This window comes from Silurus meridionalis, chromosome 17 (genome assembly GCF_014805685.1).
Source record: "Silurus meridionalis isolate SWU-2019-XX chromosome 17, ASM1480568v1, whole genome shotgun sequence".
In the NCBI taxonomy this organism is placed as follows: Eukaryota; Metazoa; Chordata; class Actinopteri; order Siluriformes; family Siluridae; genus Silurus; species Silurus meridionalis.
The window spans coordinates 14,546,009-14,563,480 of record NC_060900.1 but is presented as its reverse complement, the minus strand read 5'-3'; the positions used below and the strand labels follow the sequence as shown (position 1 = coordinate 14,563,480).

General features: G+C 39.3%; 2 protein-coding genes across 6 annotated transcripts; both read right to left on the bottom strand.

Annotated features, from left to right (window-relative positions):
• Positions 1-3,548: 3,548 nt before the first annotated feature.
• Positions 3,549-7,716, bottom strand: fem1c (fem-1 homolog c). Its single transcript, XM_046872128.1, has 3 exons — positions 7,251-7,716; positions 6,102-6,678; positions 3,549-5,931 (listed from the first exon to the last, which is right to left on the bottom strand). The coding sequence occupies exons 2-3, from the start codon at positions 6,643-6,645 to the stop codon at positions 4,622-4,624; spliced, it is 1,854 nt and encodes a 617-aa protein (XP_046728084.1). The 5' UTR covers positions 6,646-6,678; positions 7,251-7,716; the 3' UTR covers positions 3,549-4,621.
• Positions 7,717-9,070: 1,354 nt separating this feature from the next.
• On the bottom strand, positions 9,071-16,954 carry tmed7 (transmembrane p24 trafficking protein 7). Of its 5 annotated transcripts, none has more exons than XM_046872206.1 (4): positions 16,805-16,954; positions 16,233-16,451; positions 11,153-11,398; positions 9,071-10,996 (listed from the first exon to the last, which is right to left on the bottom strand). In XM_046872206.1, exons 2-4 carry the CDS (start codon positions 16,398-16,400, stop codon positions 10,760-10,762), a joined length of 651 nt encoding a protein of 216 aa, XP_046728162.1. In that variant the 5' UTR covers positions 16,401-16,451; positions 16,805-16,954; the 3' UTR covers positions 9,071-10,759. The 5 variants fall into 5 exon arrangements, with proteins under 5 accessions (XP_046728162.1, XP_046728166.1, XP_046728164.1 ...); XM_046872210.1 differs by having other exon boundaries at positions 16,233-16,445; positions 16,805-16,909; XM_046872208.1 differs by having other exon boundaries at positions 16,233-16,445; positions 16,700-16,827.
• Between the last annotated feature and the right edge of the window lie 518 nt (positions 16,955-17,472).

Sequence of the window (17,472 nt, the reverse complement as noted above, 5' to 3'; positions counted from 1 at the left end):
GAACATTTTCAACGTGGAAAAGTGTTACAATGTTTCAGAAGAAAGAACTGAAAGACCTGAAGTTTGTAATGTGCCCTCAGAGAAATGCACTGAATTCATTATATTAATATTGATTTCAGTGATCACAGGGCATAAGGCAGGACTCTGCTGAGAGTATTCCCACAGAACAAAGCTCAGACTGCAACACCTGCTAAAGATAGAAGCGTCACAGCAAATCTAATCTGCCGTGTACACACTCAGCCCCTCAGTGTACTTCTGTTATGCCTTCGAAATGATTCAGCTGTTGTGTTTCATTTCGAAAATAGCTGCGTTACAGGATTTGCACTACAGCAGAGGTTCACTGAGTTCAGGCAGTCAGGGATGGCAAGCATCTATGCAGCCAATTATACATTTATAAATTCACTTATTCGTGCTCGCCCTTTCCAGCGGTAGACACTAACGTAAAGTAAATGCAATTCGTTACTGTACCTAAGTAGCTTTTTACGTATCTGTACTTTACTGAAGTATTTTCATTTGGGGAGATTTTTCTTTAACTTTCTTTAAAGTCAAATATCTTTTTACTCAACTACATTTCATGAAATCGGTCCTTCCTTTTTATTTACGAGGGTAAAAACTTAACTGGTCAAGCGCTCCGTTTTAAACTTGTTTTGATGGGTGCTTGATGGTTTCTACTCAACACCAATATACAGTTCAGCATCAGTTCAACAGCAAGCAGAACATAAACGAGTAAAAAAACTCCTGACTCGAACTTGTCACATCACCCGTGGCCTTATTTGCGCAATTTCTTTGAAGTAGTTGAAAAGAAGTTTCTGAGCTCATGATAATTGTAATAGAAATCAGTGTTTCCACATAAACTGAGGTGATTAATTGTCTTTAGTCTTGTGACTAAAATGATCATAGGAACATTATAGCCATAACAAAACATAGCACTTTGGATACTTTTGTATTGTCACTCAAGTAAAGGTTTAATAGGGAACATTGTTTTTTTTTACTGGAGTAATATTCTAACTACCTGTAGCTCTACTTTTGGTTTGTGTACTTCGTCCATCACTGGTCATTTCCACAATCATAATATAAACAATACTGTAATATTTTCAACATTTTAACTGGATATATCAAATCTCACATGCCGGATTTAAACAACTAGATTTTACTACTAAACATGTCAGCATTAATCAGTTTGCCTTTATTTATTTATATTTACAGTCAATAATTCTCCAAACTTTATTTGATAATTTCTATCAGAATGCAATAATCAGATCATATTAATCAGTTTAAATTAGTAGTGCTCCATTAAAACTAGAAATACAATATTGTTTTTTTTTCTGCAAAGCTTTAGGCTTAATAAGAGTTGACAAATACATATGTATATACAATGTAGCCTGAAGTACTGGTACACCTGACATTTTTAGCCATATGTGGTTCTTCCCCAACCATAAACTTGGATACACACAATTGTACAGAATGTCTCTGAATGTGGAAGCATACAATCTTCCTTTTGCTTGAACTAAGGGACCCAAACTGGTTCCTGCATGAAAATGCCCCTGTAAACAAAGCAAGCTCTATATTTACACGGGTTGGAGTTGAAGATCTTGCGCTTCCTGCTATAAAGCTTCGACCTCAACCCCATAGAACACCTTGAAATGCTGACTGAACCCCAGGTCTCATCACATCACCTACATCAATACCTGACTTCTAATACTAAAGTAGCTGAAAGAGCACAAATCCCCACAAGCACACTCCAAAATCTCCATCTCGTCAGAAAAGTAGAGGTTAATATTACAGCAGAAAATGTGGAATGTGACGTTCAAAAAACACGTCTCTTACGGCCAGGTGATCGTGAAGAAGAAAAAAAAAAAAGCTTTACCATCGGTAACATCAACCAAACATACGTGTTTTAGTCAGTGTTTTAAAACTTTTGGGTCCAGCTATCTAGTTCTAAAGATGTAGTCTGGACACCAAAAGAGAGGTGATGTAACTAATGTACGGCAACTCTCTCTCTCTTGCTTTTTGACTGGAGAAATACCCACACTTGTTTTATCTTTGTGCAACCCGGTATGACGAGACAACAAAGCGTTCTGACATTTACTCAACGTAATCGAAAAAACGACAGCTGATAATAAGAACTTGGTGTTATTTAACCCCCATCGAGCTTGTGGTAACGTAGTAATGACGAGTAAATGTACACCGGTAAATAAATCCCAGGAGATCAGAGGCCTTGGCAGGCTTAAGAGCGAGACCTCACTATAGAAAGCAAACCTCTCGCTCACATCCCCAACAGCTGCTTGTGTGCGTCACACGTACGCTAAAGATCTCGAAGGCTCGGACAGCCCAATGCTGCACATAGCAGCACACTTAACAAACCATGAAATACATAAACAATCCTTTTATTTCCATAATCAAAGTCCTATGATTAAGGTGTCGATATTGGTCCATCACACCACGATATTACAGCTAATTGGAATGTTTCCAATCGTTAGTACATTTTTCTTTACAGTAGATAGCCAGTATTTCTAATCCATATCAATTATTCAGAATTGTTTTTCATTTAAAATAAAATGACAAATAGATGAAAGCAGTCCTTGGCTATGGCTGAACCTCGGTTTCTAAATCGAGACTCAAGTTCATCTTCTCCTGTTGCCCTCTGCTTCTAAAGGATACTACACAGCAGCGCTTATGCTTGACATTTTAAACCACAATCAATCATAATAAAATGACACATGGATCGCGGTTAAACATGGCCGTTTGTAAAAGGCCATTCAGGCTTTCGACAGAAGCATGCAAAAGTGGATGTGTTTCGGTTTTGCTAAATAAAGGTGGCACATAAAATACAAAAAAATAAACTGAGCTATAAATAGCTACAGTAAACAGGTATGACAAGAAATAAGTCGCTATGGTGTCTAGATTCCGTATTGCAGCCCCTTCACCTGAGAAAGCACCACTTGTGACAGACCTGTAATGTAGGCCACGTTTTCAGTAGGACATTATTTAAGGTTATTTAAAGACACAGTGAAGTAGGTTGAGCGTCACATGTCAAACTGGGGAAGAAAGAAAAAAAAAAAGGAGACAAATAGAAACTATGCATGACACCTGAGGGTGTGTCCATAGACCAAAACTAAATAATAAAGAGCAATTGAAATTTTCCAGCACAAACGCCTACACTTAAAGAGAAACGTATTGATTATTCGCAAACTAAAAGCAGTTTCTACAATCAATTTAAAACCACTTTAAATTTGAAATGAATGCCATAAATAAAAGCCATACGTGGGCAACAAAACTTTACAGTCAGGGATCTAAATAACCATATTGTGTTCAAAGTGCAAAGGCAGAGAGCTTCTTAAGTAATGTGTGTTACGTAGCTGTTCCAGTATGATGATCACTTGAGAACGCTGCATGACTCTGCAAGTTTGTGACACAAGGAAGTGGCCAAAGCCTGGGATTTACCTATTTAGAGTTAAAACAGTAACCCAGAAAAATTCCCACTTCTTGGTTTCTAGAATTAACAAATAAATAAATAAATACACAAAAACCACCAAAGAGAAAAAGAATAAAAGAAGTGCAACCATAGTTTTATTGTTGAATATGCTCCGGGAACATTGACAAGCCATTGGAAAAGGAATTTCGAAACTCCACTGCAATAAAGTGCATGTTTTCTGAGAGCTAGGACTGTACATTTGTTTCTTCTGCTGTGAAATGTGTGCCTAAGTAAGAAAAGCCCTTGTTATTCGCCAAAAAAATGGATCTAGAGTAAGAATTTGTGTGAATGATACTGTATTTTACAAACATTGTCAGGAATAAGAAAAAAAAAACTAAATTGATTCGTTGGCCCGGTGCGCCGAGAAGATTTCAACACGATGCGTTCTGTAAATGAAGAAAACCGATCCAACCGTTTTTCAAATGATAGCTTGCTGAAAACACGTGGGTTCAGGGGACTACGAAAACAGCCTCCAGACATAATCTTTGAATATATTATTTAAAAAGAAAAAAAAAATATATTTTTTTTTTCACTGAAGGCTTGCAGTCAAGTCAAGATAAACTGGAGAAAATGATGACAGTAGTCGGGCAGTTAGAAAACAGTGGCACAGTCCAGGAACATGGAACAGTCGCAAGATCATACGCTGTGCATAGGAGAGATAAAGCACTTATGGTTTTCACGTAACGTCAACCACGTCATAAAGCTTCTGTGTGCTCGAAGGGAGTAACGAGTAATGCATTCTGTTCCCGAAAACAGACAAAAATGAATGAAATGAGGGCGTAACCATGGGATTCTGAAAAGGGAAGCAATACAATAGTATTGTGCAGATGCCAGCAAGATAAAAGGGGGAATTAAGTTAGACATATCCCATCACCTTTGCATAGAGACAAATACAAAGCAGAGGGATCAGGCAAAACTGCAGAGGAAAAAAATAAAACAACCAAAAATAAAACAAAAAGACAAAAAAAATTAAGCATTGTGTGGCTGAAAATATCAGGCATGCACACAAAACAGAAATGATCTTTTGTCAAAGTCGTTAATGAGCTCCTTATTTTGTACAAACCGTACATGTGGAGAAAAGGAACTCGAAATGAGTTCCGTGCTCTGAGACACTTTTTAAAACCAACCATGACAGAGCCTTAGTCATTATCTGTGCAGCAGCACAAAAGCCTCAAGCTTCTCTGGAATATTTCCTCTATACGTGAGATTGTACTTGATGATGGTGCGAGCGGACAAGCACTGCAGCGTGGTGTGATTGATGGGCTGAATCAGGTTCTTGGCCATCTCTTTCTCGTCCAGCAGGTCACACGCAGTCTGCCTGAAGGAGTTGGTGCTGTCGAAGTGCGTGCCGCCTGCGATAAGCAGCTTCATGATGTCGGGGTGGTTGTTGGAGGCGGCCACGTGCAGAGGACTGTTATTGTCTTCGTCGCGGCAGTTAACGTCGGCGCCGCACTCTAAAAGGATGGAGGTCACCTGGAATGAGGGGAACTTGCAGACGGGGTAGCGGCCAACACACGTCGTGTTTCTGTCCACGGCCAGGTGAAGGGGGCTGTAGCCGTTTTTCCCACACGGCTGCAGCTTGAGGAACTTGTAAATGGTTTCTTTCTTAAAGTGGTCCTGTTCGACTGTGCACATGACTTTCTCTAGCAAGCAGATGAGGTGCAGTATGATGGCGAGTGCCTTGCTAAGCTGAGCCGGGTCGGGCGTAGGCTGTCGCTGCTTCATGGCGCGCTCGATCTCCAACACGCTTTTGCTAAGGATGCCCATGAGGTCGTCAAAGGAGACACAGGTCCCTAAAAGGCCTTTGGCACGGTCCTGCAGCATGAAAGAAAAAAGCTCAGCGAACGAGAGCAAGCTGCTGGCAGTCATAGGACTAAGTGGGTCCAAGTTATTCTGCTGCATGTCGAGAGCATACTTCCACAGGTTGATGCACCGTTCAAAATTCCCTGAATCGGCGTAGACGGCTCCGCGGTACCGGATGTAGTAGGACGTGTCTGGGTGCGATGGGCCCAGGATGCGTTCTCTAATAAGCAGAGCCTGCATTCGCATCTCGTCCGGGTCGGAGATCAAACTGTCCAGCTCTTCCATGCTCCCGGCCTCCTTCGCGTAGTCATACGCCATTATAAGATCTTTAGGTTCTCCTTTAAAAAGGATGTTGTTGCCGTCGTTGTATCTCATCTCCATGGCTCTCTTCCAGTATTTTAAAGCTCCCAGAAGATCCCTCTTTTTGTCCACAAAAGTAGCACCCAGCAATTCTAAAGCATTGATGCGTTCCATTTTGTTCGTTTGAGGGTGTTGCGCGAGGAAGTCTACTATGTTCGTGTGCCCTGTGACACTGGCTGAGAGCAAAGGAGTCATTCCATAGCCATCCTTTTCCATTGTGGCGCCATACTTCAGAAGCATTTTCATGATCTCCAAACTTCCGGATTCAGCACAATCGTGTAAGGCAGTGTTACCTACAGAATGCAGAGAGGTTCACTGTTAAAGAAGACATCACAAACCTTATACACATCTCGTTCTGCACAAACCGAAACCTCGGACGCATAGGACAGATTAAAAATAGTTAAAACGTCTCAAACTCGACGAACAGCTTCACGTGAGCAATGGGATACTACATGCATTTTACCTTTGACGCTTTTCCTATTAACGTCGGCACCTCTCTCCAGCAGATACTGCGCGATCTCTTTATGGCCCTTATAACAAGAAATCATGAGGCACGTGTGGCCGTGCCGGTTGGCCACTTCCAAGTCAGCTTTGTGTTCCACTAGATACTTGACGATGTCGAGGTGGCCGTCGAAGCAAGCGGCTCTCAGAGGGGTCGAGTTGGTGAGCGTGGTGTTGTTCACCGAAGCGCCATGGCCCAAGAGCGACTGCACCACCTTCAAGTGTCCCGCCGCCGACGCGGCCCACAGCGGAGGGGCTCCTTCGATGGTCTCGCCGTCGAAATTGACGGAGCCTCCGACTTCCACGGGGGCACAGCAGCACTCCAGAAGGTACTCGACCAGATCCAGGTGCCCGTAGCGCGATGCCATTAACAGTGGCGTCGCTCCGTTTGTTTTCTCGGACATCAGCTTGGTAACCTCGTGGTCGTTTTTTTTCTCCAAAAGCTTCTGAAGCAACTTGAGCTTGCCATCTCGGGCTGCATTGAATACGGCGGTTTTTAAATCCATCGCATTCGGAGGGGGGGGTTGCTCTCCTTCTTCCTACACATACAAGACAACACTGAGCTCAGGTACTTCATGTCAGAGGATCTGAAGCATTATATTATACACAAGCAAGCAAAAAATGAAAAAAGAAATAGTCCTATAGTACACAGAGTAGTATGTTTCGAATATATTTGAGTCTGAAGAGCAGAATTCATCACGATCTTTCAACTCAAAAGAACATGAACACAGATATAGATAGCCCTGTGCTAAACTAGCTAGCATTTATTAAAATAATCTGCATTCTGGATATTTTCTAAACTCTATACAAGGTCTCGATTGCGATATAAATGAGATAAAGACAGCTTTTTTTTTTTTTTTTAGATCAGATCATGACAAATGTTAAAAGGCTAAAAATGCACTGGGCTATTAAACTAGCAAGCTAGAACAGTCAGGGCCAAATTCCAGAAATGTTTACTACATTAGTCACAATACCCATAAACTGATTTGGTTTTATAATCTTAAAAGAGTTACCACATTTTCCCGATGTTTATACACTTTAATGTCCTCTTGCTTTAGCTAGTAGGCATTAGCTACGCAGCTACTCGGCTTAGCAAGTGGCCGACTGATACCTTGTTGTCGTTCCTCCTCGACGTCGGTCGAAGCTCAATCCGCTGCTCGGTGTACCTCAGTCGACTAACAGAACCATGACAGCACGAGAGCCGCTCAGATCCCTTGGCGTTAATGGGTTTCTCATCATAACTCTCGGCTTTGGGTGAATTATAGCGAATTTATCCGAATGTAAATCAAAGCCGTTGTGCTGGAATCCGAGCGCAGACTCGCCACCCCCGCTTAGCTCACAGCGCTACTAGCTTAGCATACGGCTCGAAGCTGCTTAATGTTCCGGCGTTTTCCCTCCGCATTAATTCAATATTCAATCCTTCAAGGAAATAAAACAACAATCCCAATCCCGCGGCTTTTGTCCCTGCTTATGTGTTTCAGGTGTCGTCCTCTCACGATACTTTCTTTTTTCCTTACGACGAATAAGGAAGTGAGTGTGTGTGTGTGTGTGTGTGTGACAGAGGCTGCTCTCGCGCCTCGGCAGCTTCCCGTTAAAATCACATTACTCCCGCCCCTTTCATGATTGGCGTGGAGTCTGGCCAATCAGAACCGGCGGGTCTCCTCGCGACGTCTAATCCAACGTAAACAACAGATTTTGGTAGTCACGACCATCAAACGCTCGAGAGGTTGCTCACGACGACTGGATTTTCAGCAATCAGGGTGTTTCACATAAAATATTTTGTTGTTAAAATGCTTATATTTACATATATGTATAATATATGTACACACGCACATATATATATATATATATATATATATATATATATATATATATATATATATATATATATGTTTGTGATTATAATAGATATTTACACAATGTTTCTATCTATCTATCTATCTATCTATCTATCTATCTATCTATCTATCTATCTATCTATCTATCTATCCATATATATAACAACTATTGTCTTCACATTTTGCATGCCCACAATAGGTTTATTGTACATTTGTAGTTTTTATATATTTACATTTTATCTATTTATATACATTGCTATTTGCACTTCTGTTTCGATGCTAACTGCATTGGCCCTTTATTTCTACTCTGCACAATGACTATAAAGTTTGATCAAATTTAATCTAAAAAGCCTGAAAAATCTGCAGTCTCCAAAACCATTCAACACTATGATGAAACAAGCTCTCATAAGGACAGTCCCAGAAAGGAAGACCAAGAGCTACCTCTGCTGCAGAGGATAGGGTTTTTTCAAACTACCAGCCTTTAGACCACCAATGTACATAAATGCTTTTCTTAGATTAAGTGGCAGATATATTCCAACATCCCCTTCATGGTCGAATTGCAGCTTGGAAACCATTACTTCGGAAGCACAATAAGAGACAGAAGAGACTTGCTTGTCCCAAGAAACACAAAGGCAAATGGACATTAGATCAGTAGAAAACTGTGCTGTGGTATGATGAGTCCGTGTCTTGTTCGACAGAGCGGGTGAACGAACAGTTCCTGAATGTGTCGTTCCCACTGTGAAGCATGGAGGGGGAGGTGTGATGGTGTGGAGGTGCTTTTCTGGAGACAGGGTTGGTGATTTAAGTCAAAATTGTGCGCACACTTAGCCTGCATAGCTACCACAGCATTTTGCAGCTACTTCCAAGAATCGATCATTTAAAACATGGGTTTATCACGTCTTAGTTTAATAGATAATTCCATACACATTCTTTAATAGTATGGATGTCTTCAGTATTAATGTTGAAAATAATTGAAATAAAGAAAAAACACTACAGGAGAAGGTTTGTCCAAACATTTCGTACTGTGTGTGTGTGTGTGTGTGTGTGTGTGTGTTGTGCGACTGCTGAAAATTAGAAAGTCGGCAAAAAAGGCTCTTCTTAGAAGTTTAATCTATATTTGCACACATTGCCCCCTGGTGGTAAAAGAAAAGCAGTACAACCACACTATTCACACGACATCCAAGAGACCGGCAAGACGAGATCACGTGTTCCAGATTTATTCATTTTGTACATAAGATATCACTGTTCTTTTTTTTCACTGGATGTAGTTAAACAATGTCAATTTTTTAATTCTGAAGAGTATCTTGAAATAATATGATTACTGGAGAAAAAAGTGAAAATGGAAGAAAAAAGGGAACCCAAGGCAAACACTAGCACGCACAGAATATAGTTCCTGTGAAGACAGTAAAAAACAAAAAACAAAAAAAACTGTGACCACAATGCTTTAGACAACCATATATGAAAAAAGTAAAACCTGCTACTTAACCCACACTTAAAACCAACAGGCCTTATGATACGAATCATTTTTATTAGAAGTCTAAATTATAATCATTGCAAACTATATTTTTAAACACAAAATACCAAGTATATCATCAGAAAAGTTTACATATTAGCTAAACACAAAAACTCACACCAACTGGTGCTTTTATTTAGCTTATTTATTTAGATCCAATCGGTGGCTGCATCTGACGATCATTTGACGCATGCAGCTGCAATCGTATTAGCTTCAATTCTAAACTGTCGAACAAATAAAGCTCTCCAGCCACAGACTTGAAGTTCCTTTTCTCATATACAGGTAGTCAGTGAGATTCACTACCATGCAGTGTTCCTGAACACACTTGATCACTACCTTACATCTGATGACAGGCACGCCTGAAACAGCAGGGTAGTGTATACTCAGAAAAAGGACTGTATTTACACAGTCAAAAACCTGCTCAAACTCGATGCCAAACCATCTGGAGTGACTACGTTGTCAACTTCACCTGTGAGCAAATAACATTCGTATGACCACCATTCAGTTTTTGTTTCATACATAAATCAGTCAATATATAGGACTACACTTCAGTCCTTATTAATTTTCTTTTTTAATGCGCTGTTCATTAATTATACATTCTGCAAATTATGGGACAAAAATCCAGCTGTTCAAAAACAAGCTTCCATTAAGAATGTAACAGCAGAGCCACAGCAAACGGATGACAGAACAAAAAGAATGTCTTCAGATCAATAAAAAACCCAAATAAAGACTGAACATTTGCATCCAAACGCAAAGTACTAAACTGAAAGTATGAAAACAGGCTCCGTTTCAAATAACGAGGTTATCCCAGTGCGTTTCTAGCGTGCTTTTGAAAATATCTGATGATACTCATCTAATACTTCTGCTGATTTCTAAGCACCACAAAGAATCAGATCTTTCAGCGGCCCCAAACATGCGCTCATTAACAGATCTGCAGTGCTAAGTGTGTGTTAAGTAGCCCCCTTTTTTTGGACAATTAAAGAAAGCAGTGTAAAAATTAAACACACCTGCACAATAAATTAAGAGGTTTGCTTCCTAACCACTGAAAATATCGTTTCTTGGATATGAATATTAATCCATACACACGCCTAGAAGATGTAAAACCAAACAGATACATCTTTAAATAAACATTAAGTATGTAGCTCTAAAATTGGAAAATGAACCATGGCAATAGCCTTTAGTCCCTTGTGTGTGTGTGTGTGTGTGTGTGTGTGTGTGTGTGTGTGTGCTCGAGAAACACGGATCAAAAATAACAATGACTTGGAGATGTTAGGATCCGACGCGGGTTGTTGTGGTTTTCTTGTCTGAAAAGAAGCTCCTGAGCAGGATGACTTGACTGATGCTGACCACCAGGAGTATAAACGCCTCCCCAATGGACCAGAAGGCAACCCTGGTGTTCAGATCTTCTGCTCTGCTGCGCCCCTGCGCCTCCCGCAGTCGGAAATGGGTCTGGTAATCAATCACAGACTTCAGGGCTTCGTGGATGGAGACACACGCCGATTCCATCTGACGAAAAACAAAAAAGAACAAAATAAGGTTTTAGAAATGTTCAGTGATCTGCACCCAAAACTATGCAACTCGTATCTGTGACGTTTGTTGAATAGACAAGATCAGTGATGTAATCATATTATTGCGCATTGTCAGAAGTGTGAAATCGCGTACTTGTGTCAGAGCGGTCACTCGGTTCTCGTTGGGGAAAAGTGGAGGATCGTCGCCGACTTGGAAGTCGAAGTAGACAGTCTTGTGTGTGAAGGTAGAGAATTCGTTGCTGAAGCAGAACTTGTACGTTCCATTTCTTGCAGCAGTGAACGTAAAACTGTCGTACTGCTTCTTCATTTCTTTGTAGAGAACTGTACCGTCCGGATCCTCCAGGCGACAATCGACATCGTAGTGGCCCCCGGTCACAACCTATACAGAAACAAAACAAATGCGCACAAAAAGGTTTATACAAATCTAATCACATTCTGAGCACTTACTTTAGGCTTAATGGTGCTCGAAGACACTGACATTTTATATTTTATACATGGGCGTAAATCCCAGGGGGGACGGAGGGGACATGGAACCCCCCCCCCCATCCGAGGATTGTCCCCCCCCAAAAAAAAAACAAACAAACAAAAAAAAAAAAATCGCACTCTCTATTGTGAAAAATATATGTATGTATACCTAAATAATTGTGTAGGTAAAAAAGAAAAAAAAAAAAAAAAAAAACACGCAAAAACTGCATTTAGAAACAGTTGGTTTCCCCCCTCCCCTTCCTCACAGTGGTTTGACCCACTGCCTGCTTTCCCAGTTCATCTCACCTTCTCTACACACAGAGTCAGGTGTGTGGCTGCGGCTCAATTAATGTTCAACTCCATTAAGTAGGGTATTTTATTCACTTTAAATAAAGCGATTCTTTTTAATGTAGTAGATGCAGACTCATTCATAAATTGGTTGCGGCAAAAATGCTGATTACCGATGTAATTTTCCATGAATGTGACTCGATTAAAATATGACTTATCTAGTTAATGTTAGCTTGTTTACAATAGCTTGTTGCATAGTGCACTGCAGCGAACACTGCAACTAATGTACTAGTGCACTGCAACTAACACGCCAACGCCGTTCCCATGCAGTGTTTTATTTGGACGACTTGGCAGAACGTTAACTTAAAATTAACGGCCACAATTAGCATATTGTTTATCTGTGCATTTACTAAATGAGCACTGTGCTACGTCCGAACTGACCCCACTGTATTTTTATGTATAATCAATTTCTTTTCTGTTCTTAAGTGTCTTAATTAATTTTAAATAAAATTAAAATTTTTAAATTGCTCATATATATATATATAAAATAAACACATTAACTTAACACCACAAAGTACTTGTCTAAGCCGTTTCAGGAATTCACAAAAGTGCACACAATGTGAGCTGTGACAGGAATGCTAACACACAGGTTGTACAATGCATTTACAATGTTTTATTGTTGGCCAGAGCTGACGAGTGACTTTTACCACTTTACATCTTATTTTTGCAGATTGAGCAGCTCAGTTTCCCCAATCATACCTGATTATTACTTGGGGTCTGGTGACCACTCAGGGTCTGTGATATCAGAATTTTTACTACTACTCTTTTTATTTTATTTTATTGAGTACAATACTGATACAGAGACTATTTAGTCATTATATTATATTTACATCCATTATTTTGTTTTATACATTATACAGCCTATAATAAAAGCCTATCTATTAGCGTTCAATCTTTTTTTTTATTTATAAATTTTTTATATAAATGATACATTTCTGTTTGTTTACCAATCTCTTTAGACATATTTAACCAATACACTTACTCTGTCATTTTACTAGATTCTGTGCATTGTTTTTTTTCTGGTTTATTTTATTTATTTATTTTATCCTTATTTTTATAAGAATCTTTTAATAATAATTTTTACTTTGATCTACTTGTGTGGTGATTTTACATTACACGTTACCTTTTGTTTCTAGCTTATTTGAAAACTTGCAAAATTAGGCTACCACATAAAAGAAAGTCTTTATAAATGAGTATTATTATCAGCTTAATAAACTTAATCTAATTTCAGGAAATAAAACCGGTAAAATGTTTGGTTGATGAGATTTAAACTTTTATAAACCATTGTAACTTTTTTGGTTTTTGTTAGTGGGGTAAAAACAAATGTTGGAATGCAATGTTTATAGTGTATCTACTGTTCTACCAGGTGAATTACATCACAGTCATCTACACCAATAATGGGTGTGACAGTAAAATATTCGAGAACTGCCACATTCTCCTGGAAAAAACAACCATCAGCATAAAACAACAGCATTTCAAGAACTAATAAGCAATGCAGCACCCTGTTGGTGCTGTATTTTTCACAGTAAATACATTGTATTTCTGAGTCATATCATTTCACAGCGGCATGAATAACCTCAAAGCTGATCTGATCCGAGACCTTTATTGGCACCGCAGTATCAGAGGAACGTGAACTGCAGATAAACTCTAAATGGTGAATCCACAGGCACTGCACCTATAGTCTATGTTAAAAAAAGCTGCAGACTATCTGACAATTACATTATAATGTACCACCTACTTTTACACAGAAATGTGTGATGTAAAACGCATCTTTGTCTCACACACACACACACACACACACACACACACACACACACACACACACAGACAGACAGACACACACACACAGAGCTTCAAGCTGCGAGAGATCACCAAACTGTGCTAAAATCTTCTGTAGCCTTTAGATTATCCTGGATTCCCCCCCCCCCCCATTTCTGAATTACCATGTCGATACACACACACAAAAGTGACAATACTAGTTGTCCACAGTGCACATTTTTGCCATGAAGTACGAAAAGAAACTCACAAGACAAGAAGGGAAAAAAGGTTAAAAAGTGTTGACTTGAGCACAAAAAGCCACCAGCAGGCCACTTACAACTGCACTACACTATGGTCATGAATGTGGTGTTTAATGGAATAGTGGATGGTGAGCACAGTGAAAGCAGGCTTGTAAAACATTTTTATAGGATTTTATAGGATTGTATATTATTTTTCATGGTATGAGGAAAAAAAACAAACATTTTAGTTGCCCAAAAACTAAATTCTACAAAAAGAAAGGGGGAAAAAAAGTGAGAAGCATTTTTATAATTTAGGAGAGTACAGGCAGAAACCAGCCACAGTAATTGCACAGTTTTAAGCTTTGTGTTTAATAATGTGTAGTTAAGAGTTTTTTCTAATGTTTTATTATAATATTTGTACACATCTCTTGTGCCATACCCACATAGCCAACATTTAATGTGTTGCTCTAAAGCCTAAAGTCCAGCACAGTAATGGTTGGAAAAAAATGCCACACTAATTTAAACACTAATCACTTTAAATTTATCTTACAATAAAAACACACTATTTGTGAAAAATGTTGCCCTTCATTTTTAAACTTTTTGTCCCTATTTTTAATGGACGCTAAAAATATACCTATCTAATACCAACCAGTTCTTTTAATATTTATATACAATGCATTAGGAATGCATGCAGTAGTTTAGGGTTTTGATGAAACACACTAACAGCAGCAGGATATTTTTCTTGTGAAACGGTGCCGGATCTTTCATAAGCCTAACGTCTGAACATATTTCTATAGAAACCTCTTGTCGTGTACCAGGAATGGTTGTTCCTGGTTCTCTGGAAATTTTACGCCTTTCGACGGATCTGATGTTCAGTGACAATATAATAATATAAAATAGCAGGTTATAATAAAACATAAGATGATGATGATGATCAAGGGACATTGAGGTAATGTAGCATAGTTAGCGTTCGATGGTAATTTTTTTTTAAAAAGCACTGCTGCGTATTGCAAACAGAAATTTGTGCGAAAAAAAGATAAACACAAATTCCGGTGTACTTGAATACTAATTTGCATAATGCGATATCACTGTGCAGTTCCTAGAGCTGGCCTAGAAGAAATAAATTGTAATTCAGTGTAAATATCTTCTTACATGTTCTCTTACCTACACAAGCACAGCATTATAGAAAGCTGGGAATTTTACAGTCCCCAGGCAACACCCGGCCTTTTAGCCGTCCCTTTCCCGGTGCGAGGATAATCAGAAATTAGAACTCGAACGTAAAAAGTGCGTGCCGTAAAACAACTGCATTGCTTTTATTTTGGCGGTTACTGCTAAATAAATGTGCATGCCTACACTTCAATAAAAAGACAAAACGTGCTAGAGAACTAGTGTCTACGAAAAAAATGCAGTCATTCCTACAAAATGTCCAAAAAGAAAGACTGATACAGAATGTAGAGTTTTTAAGACCTCGACTAAGTATTTATGTACCAAAGTAACAGGTAAAGTTAGTTTATGGAGTACAGATCACTGTATTGAAGGATTACATTATGAATAAATACGTTACAGTGGGAAGCCAATGTGAGACTAAACACAGATAAAATCCAAGAACCTGACTGATAGTGTGTGTGTGCGCGCACGAACATCTGATGCATTGCTAGCAAAGCTGTAAAACCAACAAGGACTTTTTTTTTCACCCAAGCTACACACATTCTGGGAACGTGCAGCATAACGAATGGACATTCGGTGCCACTCGCGGACTTTTTCCTTGGCACTTATAAAGAACTTATAGGCTATGATTTCTACATTCAAACATCATAACCTCTAAATCTCTGTATTGACGCTTTGGGACAATGTGCAAAGAATGTATTCATAGCAATAGGACTTCATCAAAACCATACCATACACATTGCTTTAAAATATATAATTAATATTGAACAGAATTATATTCCTATTTGTTCAGCCCTCCATAACAATGCCAGTTTCTCATGTCTCCCCTGAAAAAAAAAGCACTCCTGGTATCATAAACAGGAGTTCAGTTTAGGCTGAGGTTTGAAATGATGCCTGGACACGTCAGATGTATTGATGAAAACGACGATCCTATTTCCAGGGTTGGAACATCTCTAGCTGGGTGTGACAGTCAATATGTTATGCATTATTATGTTATATCATTATTATTAGTATAACTTATGCAATATTTCATTATTTCTGATTATCCTGTTTGCACCGAGTCTCACTGCAGATTTTGCATAGTCATATTATTATATTTTAGTTCAATTATCTTTGGTTTATTCTTACATCATCTAATTGCTGCTGGTCTCTGAGAGCTACCAAATTAATTTCGTTGTATCGATACAATGACAAAGTCTTATATTATATATATTATATATGGATTTCGTGTCGTACCTGAAACTCCAGGGTGCACTTCGTCCCGATGGTGATGTCCTCGTAGAAGCATTGCTTGGCGTTATCAGGCAACTCGAAGGTGAGCTCAGAGCCCCACACACGGCCCCAGAGCAGCTGTGCACACAACATCTGCACCAACACTCCCAGCCCACGGCCACCGAGCATCATGGCTATCTTCCGAGTAATGAGGTGTCAGAAGATACACAGATGCACCTGCAACTACAAAACAAACCAATAAAATCGCGGTAGCTACTAGGCACGTTTTAAATACTTACAATAAAACATAATACAATTAATAAATAATAATTTAAAAAAATGGTCTCGTCCTAGCTCGCGCTTCATTCTGAACAAGCCCAGTGGCTAGGCTAATCCTCAGCTGACGTCGGCTAAAACCCCCCACACATAACACCCGCGATATTCATGGAAGAAAAGTTAATAAAATAAATTATTATCTATTAAACGCGCACCTTTGTTGTAAAATCTCACCGGCTTTTTTTGTAAATCAGACGACCAATAAAATGTCTAATTTTTTCTTTTTCTTTCTGTCTTTTCAGCAGTGAAGCTGGACTTACCAACAAATCGCCTACCCGGATGTAGGAAGTGCACCGGTTGCGATGACATAAAACGCACACAGACACGTACGTACGCACGCATGCGCGTACGCAATAACGTGTATGGTATCTGGACCACGACTCAAAGCAAGGGTTTATTTCTTCACCACCCGTATTCGGACAATTCCTATAGCAGGCTTACGGGTCCAAAACGAGTGGGAATATTCGTGTTCCCACGTCATCGAAATTTTGTTTGGACACATACACGCTTTACTGCCACCTACTGCTGTGGCGTTATATCTTGAAAACAAAATATAAGCCAAACCAGATCGAAAATTTGAAAATACACTACATAGGAATAAAAAGTGTGTGGACACATGACCACAAGATTGACACGTGTCTGATTTTTTAGCATCCCATTCTATATTTAGTTATAATAATAATCTTCTAGGAAGATGTTCCACTAGATTTTGGAGTGTGGTTGTGGATATTTGTGCTCATTCAGTTACAAGGGTGTTAGTAAAGTCAGATATTGATGTAGATGAGGTGAGGAGGCCTGGGGTGCAGTCAGTGTTTTAATTCATCCCAAAGGTGTTCAATAGGGTTGAGGTCAGAGCTGTATAGCAGGCCACTCAAGATATTCCTTCCTAAAACACGTACACCCTATGTTCATGGAACAGGTAACAGGT

Excerpts from the sequence above, each read along its gene's own strand:
- fem1c (XM_046872128.1), bottom strand. The coding sequence starts at position 6,645 with ATGGATTTAAAAACCGCCGTATTCAATGCAGCCCGAGATGGCAAGCTC. Across the intron at positions 5,932-6,101 it reads TAATAGGAAAAGCGTCAAAG|GTAACACTGCCTTACACGAT; the intron begins GTAAAATGCATG and ends TGCATTCTGTAG.
- tmed7 (XM_046872206.1), bottom strand. The coding sequence starts at position 16,400 with ATGATGCTCGGTGGCCGTGGGCTGGGAGTGTTGGTGCAGATGTTGTGT. Across the intron at positions 11,399-16,232 it reads AGTGCACCCTGGAGTTTCAG|GTTGTGACCGGGGGCCACTA; the intron begins GTACGACACGAA and ends GTTTCTGTATAG. Across the intron at positions 10,997-11,152 it reads GAGTGACCGCTCTGACACAA|ATGGAATCGGCGTGTGTCTC; the intron begins GTACGCGATTTC and ends GTTTTTCGTCAG.